The 10,011-nt window shown below is 44.5% G+C and overlaps 1 protein-coding gene across 1 annotated transcript in view; it reads left to right on the top strand.

The window, feature by feature from the left end:
* The first annotated feature begins 463 nt into the window (after positions 1-463).
* The window catches only part of fa2h (fatty acid 2-hydroxylase), a 117,959-nt gene continuing 108,411 nt past the window's right edge, over positions 464-10,011 (top strand). The window contains exon 1 of the mRNA XM_078211043.1: positions 464-873. Coding sequence (XP_078067169.1) covers positions 580-873 — 294 coding nt within the window. The 5' untranslated portion in view covers positions 464-579. The remainder of the gene's footprint in view (positions 874-10,011) is intronic.

The following is a 10,011-nucleotide window of genomic DNA, read 5'->3' as shown; positions in this document are numbered from 1 at the left end:
CATCTTTATCAAAGTAAAACCTCCCACCCAGCTGTTTCCCTGGAGCGGACTTAGACAAAACTTAACACAGAGCCAAATGAAAAGATATTAGTACAGGTGGTCATGCAAGCTTGGTTCGAAAGGAAGTTATAAAGGAGAGAGGCTGAGGGGAATTCTAGAGCCATTCAAACTATCACAGCAGTGATACAGTCAATGCCTCAGCTAATAACTTACTAACTGAACAAGCTAAAAGTAGATGTGGAGGGGTGGCAAGATGGGGGGTGGGATGCAGCCGGAAGACACTGTAACCCGCTCAAAGTGCAGTAGCTCGCTTTGCACTGAGTGAGGCAGGTGGGTGGTAGACGGGGTGAATGAATGCAGGAATTCTCTCATTAATATTAATATTGGACCACATTGTTGAGCAGGAGGGCGGGGTTGTGTCAGGTGTATGTTGGCGTCATGGCTCATTATGTTAATACCGGGCAGTGGAAGCAGTCGCGAGTTGTACAGTAGTGGAATGTGAGTGTTGGGAGGTGAGGCAAGGAACAGTGAGAACAGATACAGACAGACACACACAGACAGGGCGAGAGAGAGAGAGAGATGGAGAAGAAGCGCTCCTTCACCATTGACGAGGTGCAGCAGCACACCACAGTGGATTCCTGCTGGATCATCCACGAGCGGCGGGTGTACGACGTGTCAGCCTTCATCAAGCGCCACCCGGGCGGCGAGCAGATGATTGTCCAGCGGGCAGGCAGGGACGTGAGCCGGGACATGGCGGGACCGCCACACCGACACAGCCCCAACGCACAGCGCTGGCTGCAGCAGTACTACATCGGCGAGCTGAGGCAGGAGGGCGACCAGGAGGAGGTGGAAGGATTCACCCAGAAAAAACAAGTGAGTTCACAGAGCTTTATTCACTTGGCAAGTTTTGAGGTAACTAATAAAAGTTGACCCCCACCCCTCCAAGTGACATTTTGTGCAAAATCATGTTTCAACTGGGAAGACAACTTTCTGACAAAAAGAAGCAAGTTTGGGAGATGTATTTTTAAAAAAAGCAGAACTCTCTCCACGTAATAGGATTAGTCAGTGAGGAGTTTGACTCGCACAGCAATGGAACCAAATTGAGGGGGAATTTTAGGCACAAGTTGACAATTAAAATCATTGTAAATAGCACACCCGGAAGCTCTTCATGTTGTCTCTCTCTCTCATGACCGTGACTGACTTCAGTGCTTGTTTTTGTTTTTTGTTTGAAAAATGCACCTGCTCCATTACTGGGACTGAGAGGATCCAGGCTGTGTGTGTATATGTGTGGAGAGAGAGACGATCTTTACAATCTTCTCTGTCGATGCGAGAGCTGCTTTAGACTTTTAGTTTTTCAAAAAATCGGAGCGAAAGTAAAAGAGAGGGGGGAAAAAAAGCTTCTGCCTGTGGTACGGTGGAAAAGGGGAAATGGGCTTAAAGTCTTTCCTGGCCATGATTTGAGTTACTGAGAGGAGATTTGTACCCAAGGGGAGAGTGGATTTGTGCATTGATTCTTGTCGTGGATAAACAGGTGCAGCTAAGGGCGTTAACCGACAGGTTAACAACTAAACCGGTTTAGCAAGTGCAGTGGGGCCCACGGTTTACACTTCTTCTCGCCAGCCCCCCCCCCCCCCCCCCCCTTCCTTTTGTGGGCGGGGGACGGACGGAGGGGAGACATTTTCAAAAAGTGTACTTTTAAAAAAAAATCCAAAATAAATCGACCTTGTTTCAACTGCAAACATAAACTCATGCCGGAGTTTTCTGGTAGCTGGGATACTGTGAGCAATTGGTCGTGTATTCTCTGAATTGCGGGGTCACACACTGACCTCTGAGTTTGACTACATCGATTCTGTTTCCGTGTAAAGTTGATGCTACAACAAAGCTCGGAAACTGTGGACAGTTTTAACTTGGATGTAGACCAGTGAACACTTTATCGAGTTCCTAAAAAGAGGTCAAATGGTTTGGAAATGTGCGATAAACAGGAATCGTCAGATTCATTCAGGTTTACACCATGGAAACAGGCCCTTCTGCCCAACTTGTCCATGCCGCCCTTTTTTTTTAAACCCCCGAAGCTAGTTCCAGTTGCCCGCATTTGGCCCATATCCTTCTATACACATCTTGCCCATGTAACTGTCTAAATGCTTTTTAAACGGAAATTGTACCCGCCTCTACCACTACCTCTGGCAGCTTGTTCCAGACACTCACCACCCTGTGTGTGAAAACATTGCCCCTCTGGACACTTATGTATCTCTCCGTTCTCACCTTAAACCTATGCCCTCTAGTTCTAGACTCCCCTACCTTTGGGAAAAGATATTGACTATCTAGTTGATCTATGCCCCTCATTATTTTATAGACTTCTATAAGATCACCCTTCAGCCTTCTACGCTCCAGAGAAAAAAAGTCCTAGTCTATCCAGCCTCTCCTTATAACTCAAACCATCAAATCCCAGTAGCATCCTAGTAAATCTTTTCTGCACTCTTTCTAGTTTAATAATATCCTTTCTATTATAGGGTGACCAGAACTGTACACAGTTCACATTCACAATGACATCAGAGAATGATCTGTGCAGCATTATTTTATCGTCATCATCATAGAAACCCTACAGTACAGAAAGAGGCCATTCGGCCCATCGAGTCTGCACTGACCACAATCCCACCCAGACCCTACCCCCATATCCCTACATATTTTACCCACTAATCCCTCTAATCTACGCATCCCAGGACACTAAGGGCAATGTTAGCATGGCCAATCAACCTAACCCGCACATCTTTGGACTGTGGGAGGAAACCGGAGCACCCGGAGGAAACCCGTAGACATGAGGAGAATGTGCAAACTCCACAGTGACCCAAGCCGGGAATCGAACCCAGGTCCCTGGAGCTGTGTAGCAGCAGTGTTAACCACTGTGCTACCGTGCCGCCCGTCATGTCTACCTATGCCAGCTCTTTGGTCCAATTAGTACCACTCCCCTGCTCTTTCCACATAACCCACTGATTTGTTTTTCTTTAAATGTAGGTCAATGCCATTTTGAAAATTGCTGATGAATCAATCACCTTCCACCAGCCCCTTCAGGCGTTTTCAATCAGCACCTGTTGCTTCCCCACCCCCCCAAAAAAAATCCAGTTGCTTCTGATTCTTTGCCAATCACAAGTCTGTATCCTCAATGTTACTGTCACTGGGAACAGTTTCTACTCTTTCCACCCTCTAAGCCATTCATGTCTTTGAACCCACACCCACTCCAATCAAATTTGATTTATTATTATTGTCATATGTATTAGTGTACAGTGAAAAGTATTGTTTCTTGCACGCTATACAGACAGCATACTGTTCATAGAGAAGGAAACGAGAGAGTGCAGAATGTAGTGTTAGTCATACAGTGCAGAGAAAGATCAACTTAATGCGAGGTAGATCCATTCAAAAGTCTGATGGCAGCAGGGAAGAAGCTGTTCTTGAGTCAGTTGGTACGTGACCTCAGGCTTTTGTATATTTTTCCCGATGGAAGAGCAAATAGCTTGGGTGTGTGAGGTCCTTAATTATGCTGGCTGCTCTGCCGAGGCAGAGGGAAGCTGACAGAGTCAATGGATGGAGGCTGGTTTAAACCTCCTCTTCTCTGTTCTTCGAGCCCTAGCTTCCCAATCTTTGCTCATAACAGGCCCCTCATCCTCAGTACCATTCTCGTAAATCATTTCTGCACTCTTTCTAAGGCCTTGCCTCCTTTAAGTGTAGTGCTCAGAAATGAACGCATTCCCCAGTTAAGGCCTAACCAGTGTTTCTAAAGGTTTGGCATGACTTGATTGCTTTTATATCCTCTGCTTCTATGAATGACACCAATGGTTCCTATATACAGCTTATAAAACTATTTTCTCGGCTTGTTGTACTATCTTCGACAAGTTGTGCATATGTTTGCTGGTTTCTTTGCTCCTGCATTCATTTCAAATTGTACGGTTTAGCTCTGAATGCCTTACACTTTGGTAGGAAGAACAAGGGAATCATTTCACATTGAGTTAGATTTCATCTGTCCTGTTGCCCAATTCTCCAGTCTCTGCCGCCTTCAAATCTCTGAATATCCTCTGCATTGTGTTTGCAGCATTTCTGTGATTTGTACTGACTGCAAACTTTGAAATTTTGCCTTGAATGCCGAAGTCCAGATCATTAACATGTGCACCAAGTAATCTGGGACAGACTTGTAAACCCGATTCTTGGTGATAAAGGTTGCTATAAAGTATATGCACTTGGGTAGCGTGAGGTAGTGTCAATATGCCTATACTTCTATTTACTATAATGGTGGATTTATTTCTGAGAACTATGTAACCTAAAAGGGAATAAAAGCATCAAGCAAAGTTTCCACACAAAAGCTCATGTGATCATTCCTGGTGTAGGCGGAAATGGGGTAGTCTGGTGACATAAATGACTTGTACATGGAGAAGTTTCTTCTGTGGTAAGTTAATATGTGGTTGGAGGCAAGACGACATTTGTGAACAATTTTTTGTAGAGGGGCTCAGGTAAAGATTGCATCTAGATGGGTGGTCACAATGGTGCTTTGAGAAGGAATGTTGGAAAGTGCACACTTTGCCTTCCTATTTAAACATAGAATAAGTATATTAGAAAACTTAATGGCCATGCTGTGCAGACACTAATGAGTATTCCATATATATTATACATAAAAAATTCTCACTTTATTCTTGTACTCTTGTCATTGCATCTTTGTGGAGATATTTAGATCTTTCTGGGATAGTGGACTGGACACCTTATCTCTTCTAGTTGCCACATGATCACGATTGTGTAACCGACCCTTATCATACATTCTTGAGTTGGCATTATTCTCAATGTTGTTAGGTCAGTTGTATTATTACACTCAAAATAATGAAATGCAAGTCCGCTCTGCGTTAATATTTTTACATGTGTCTGAATCTTTAAATTGGTAGCAATATAGTGAGTTATTTATGCTTGGACTCTTTATTTCAATTACTAGCCTTTTGAGAGCATATTCTGTCTAATGCTGAGGATGCCATCATGGTTTAGGATGAAATTGCAATGAATGTTTCAGCAGTTGTGTTCAGTGAGCTTGTATGGTCCACAAAGGTAAATTATTTGCATCTTTCAATGAGTCTAGTCTCATATTGTTCATGCTAGATCAGAAGACATGATCTGTAATTGAGGACTTCAGTATTCTCAAAGAAACTGCTCTTCCTATTCCAAGAGCAATCATAAATATTGCACTTGGCACATTGTCACCCTTTTTCTCCCTCCACCCCTAAGTTAACCAAGTCTCTCCATGTACTGCCAGGATATACCGTTGATCCCTTGGACCGCTAAGATATTTGAACAAGAAGACACGTGCTTGTCCATTGAAGGTACATATTGGTTCTGTGAAGTGTTGTGCCACTGTATTTTAATTAAAAACATTTCTTATTTGTTTGTAGGATGTGGGCCAGCATTTATTGCCCATTCCTAATTCCCCTCATAAAGGTGGCGGTGAGTTGCTGCCTTGAACCGCTGCAATCCATGTGTTGTAGGAACACAGGAGGAGAGTTCCACAATTTTGACCCAGTGCCAGTGAAGGAACGGCAGCATATTTCCAGATGGTGTGTGACTTGGAGGGGAACTTCCAGGTGGTGCTCTTTCCATGTATCTGCTGCCATTGTCCTTCGAGATGGTAGATGTGAGAGGCTTGGAAAGTGCTGACCAAGGAGTCTTGGTGAGATAGGGCGGCACGGTAGCACAGTGGTTAGCACTGCTGCTTCACAGCTCCAGGGTCCTGGGTTCAATTCCCGGCTCGGGTCACTGTCTGTGTGGAGTTTGCACATTCTCCTCGTGTCTGCGTGGGTTTCCTCCGGGTGCTCCGGTTTCCTCCCACAGTCCAAAGATGTGCGGGTTAGGTTGATTGGCCAGGTTAAAAATTGCCCCTTATAGTCCTGAGATGCGTAGGTTAGAGGGATTAGTGGGTAAATATGTGGGGGTAGGGCCTGGGTGGGATTGTGGTCGGTGCAGACTCGATGGGCCGAATGGCCTCCTTCTGCACTGTAGGGTTTCTATTCTATTCTATTCTATACTGCAGTGCATCTTGTAGCTGGTACACACTGCACTGCTGCCACTGTGGTGCTGTACGTTGGATGGGGAGCCTATCAAGAGGGTTTTTTTTTCATGGGATGTGGGTGTCGCTGGCTGGGTCAGCATTTGTCTATCCCTAATTGCTCTTAAATTTAGCCTCAACGTTGCTGTGGATCTGGAGTCACATGTAGGCCAGACCAAGTAAGGGATGAGAGATTTCCTTCCCTCAGATATTAGTGAACCAGATGTGTCTTTAAAACTAGTCCCAATAGTTTCATGGTCACTATTAGACGTTTAATTCCAGATTTTCTGTTTTCATTGAACTCAAATTTCACAATCCACCATAGTGGGATTCAAACCTGGATTCCCAGAGCATTACTCAGTGGCCCTGGATTACTAATCCAGAGACAATACTACGATGACATTGCCTCCCTTTTGTACTGGATATTGTTGAGCTTCTTAAAAATTTAGAGTTGCACTCATCCAGGGAAATGGGTAGATTCCATCACACGTCTGATTTGTATCTTGCCAATAATGGACAGGCTTTGGGGAGAGATGAGGTGAGTTACTCACAACAAAAGTCCTGCTTTTGACCTGCTCCTGTAGCCATAATATTTATAAAGCTAGTCCAGTTCAGTTTCAGGTCATTGGTAACCCACAGGATATTGATGATGGAGGATCAGCGAGGTAGTTATTGCCTGACACTCAGGTGGCAAGTAACATTTGCACCACAGATCAACCCAATCCTGAAAATTGTCCAGGTCTTGCAGCATGCGCACATGGTCTGCTTTAGTACCTGAGGATTGGTGCTCCTTACTCAGTTCTGAAAGTTAGAAACGTAGAAAACTACAGCCCTTCGGCCCCACAAGTCGTGCCGAACATATCCCTACCTTTTAGGCCTACCTATAACCCTCCATCCTATTAAGTCCCATGTACTCATCCAGGAGTCTCTTAAAAGACCCTATTGAGTTTGCCTCCACCACCACTGACGGCAGCCGATTCCACTCGCCCACCACCCTCTGTGAAAAACTTCCCCCTAACATTTCCCCTGTACCTACCCCCCAGCACCTTAAACCTGTGTCCTCTCGTAGCAGCCATTTCCACCCTGGGAAAAAGCCTCTGAGAGTCCACCCAATCTATGCCTCTCAACATCTTGTATACCTCTATTAGGTCTCCTCTCATCCTACGTCTCTCCAAGGAGAAAAGACCGAGCTCCCTCAGCCTATCCTCATAAGGCATGTCACTCAATCCAGGCAACATCCTTGTAAATCTCCTCTGCACCCTTTCAATCTTTTCCACATCCTTCCTGTAATGAGGCGACCAGAACTGAGCACAGTACTCCAAGTGGGGTCTGACGAGGGTCTTATATAGCTGCATCATTATCCCCGGACTCCTAAACTCAATCCCTCGATTGATAAAGGCCAGCACACCATACGCCTTCTTAACCACCTCCTCCACCTGCGGGGTCGATTTTAGAGTCCTATGGACCTGGACCCCAAGGTCCTTCTGATCCTCTACCGTACTAAGAGTCTTTCCCTTTATATTGTACTCCTTCATCCCATTTGACCTGCCAAAATAGACCACTACGCATTTATCTGGGTTGAAGTCCATCTGCCACTTCTCCGCTCAGTCTTGCACCCTATGTATGTCCCTCTGTAACTTCTGACATCCCTCCAGACTATCCACAACCCCACCAACCTTCGTGTCATCGGCAAACTTACCAACCCATCCCTCCACTTCCTCATCCATGATCCTTACGTGATCATCAGTGAATATCTCCACTTCCAGCCTTACGATGGTGGGAGGTCATTGATGAAACAGCTAAAGATTATTGGGCCTAGGATACTACTCTGTGGAACTCTTCCAGTACAGGATTGTGATGATTGACTTCCAACAACCACAATCACCTTCCCTTGTGCCGGGTATGATTCCAACCAGTAAGGAGTTTTCTGGCTGATTCCCATTGACTCCAGTTTTGCCAGGGCTACTTGATGCCATACTTGGTCAAATGCTGTCTTGATATCCAGGGCAGTCACTCTCACCTCACCTCTGGAGTTCATCACTTTTGTCCATGTTTGAGCCAAGGCTATAATGAGGTCAGGAGCTCAATGGTCCTGGTGGATCCAGAATGAGCAGGCTATTGTTGAGTAAGTACCACTTGATCACTACTTTGACAGAGAGTGTATTGATGGGGTGGCAACTGGCCGGGTTGGATTTTTCCTGCTTTTAGTGGGCAGGCCATACCTGAGCAATTTTCCACATTGTTGGAAAGATGCCAGTGTAGTAGCTGTACTGGAACAGCTTGGCTAAGGGTGTGGCAAGTTCTGGAGTAAAAGTCTCCAGTACTATTGCCAGAATGTTGTCAGGGCCCAAATGCAGAATCCAGAGCCTTCAGCCATTTCTTGATATCATGTGGAGTGAATGATGCTGAGATGGATCATCCACTGGGCACTTTTGGCTGAAGATGGTTGTAAGTGCTTCAACCTTATCTTTTGCACTACTGATCTGCTATTGAGGATGGGAATATTTGTGGAGCCTCCTCCTCCAGTGAGTTGTTTCATTGTCCACCACCATTCACAACTGGACGTGGCAGGACTGCAGAGCATAGCTCTGATCCATTGGGGGACCAATTCACTTTGTCTATCGCATGCAGCTTCCGTTTGTCAGCTGGACCTGTGCTGTAGTTCCACTAGATTGACACCTCATTTTTAGGTATGCCTTTTCTGCTGGGTTCCAGCATTATGGGCGATTCTGAGACATTTTTATGTCACCGATTGATTTGTAAGAAATTCAGTATAATTTGAGATTATTTTGGACTTCCAAAAGTTGGGAGTCACTTGATAGGCTGAGCGTAGAAATCTATTTATTATATGGATGCAGAATACATACCATATATCATGTGACCAGCATGGACCTGGCTGTAATGATTGTCCATCTGCACATTACCCAGGGACATGAAGAATCAGGCCAGACAGGGTCGAAGTTGTAGGTTCCATTCCCTGAGTCATTGGGATTATACACCAACTCGATTTTAATTTTCCAGTGCTGGCCCACAAGTTACTAGATTTCTGAATGAAATTTGAAGTCCAGACTGCCAGTTTAGCCCAGTAACAGAGCCATATCTGCTTTTGCTGTGTATTTTTTATATTAAGGGAAGTAGAGGGAAGTTGAGAGTTGCAATCACAACAGTTCAATCTCAGAAGTATAAGTTGGAAAGTTATAGGTTCAAGTTTCACTCCGGGGATTTGAGTACATATTTCCATGATACGTCAGTATAGTACTGAGGAAATACTGCACACACTTTCAGTTGCGATGTGAAACCTCTCTGGTGGGCCTAGGCAATCCCTTGATACTTCTAAAAACAACAAAGGAACTCTGTGTTCTAGAGAATATCTGTCCGTCAAGAAACATTACAAACAGATCACCTAGTTTATCGCATTCCAATAATAACTACTCTACATTATCTGTGATAGGTGCCCCTGAAATGTGAACTTTTATGGATTGATTGAAATTGTGGCTGTTAGGTCTATTATCATCTTTCTCCTCTTTCCACCCCCCCACACACACCCACACACTTTATACAGTTGTTATTTGTTACATGTTCATACCATTGGTGATTTGTTGTTTAGAGTCGTAATGAGCTTTGAAAACTAGCATCCGTTAACCTCCAATGATAAAGTGCTCCTTAAAAGTCATGCATTGGTTCACCTTGTTTTCTCAGATACAGTTGAGTGGACCATCATTCGAACATTTCTTCAATAACCAAATGTATATGCTTCATATCTAGTATACTTTTCTGCATGGTACATATTTTTATTCTCTTCTATTTCTGGAGAAATAGATTATTTTATAGCAATGGACTGAGATTATGCATCGGCTGTCAGAGGTTCAATGAACATGCATATCCTTTTGAGTTCAGTATTCTTCTGGAAAACTAGAGGTGCTCTTTTACTCCATCAGAAC

Source organism: Mustelus asterias, chromosome 4, assembly GCF_964213995.1.
Source record: "Mustelus asterias chromosome 4, sMusAst1.hap1.1, whole genome shotgun sequence".
In the NCBI taxonomy this organism is placed as follows: Eukaryota; Metazoa; Chordata; class Chondrichthyes; order Carcharhiniformes; family Triakidae; genus Mustelus; species Mustelus asterias.
The sequence above is the reverse complement of the archived record's forward strand: the minus strand, read 5'-3'. Positions and strand labels throughout refer to the sequence as shown.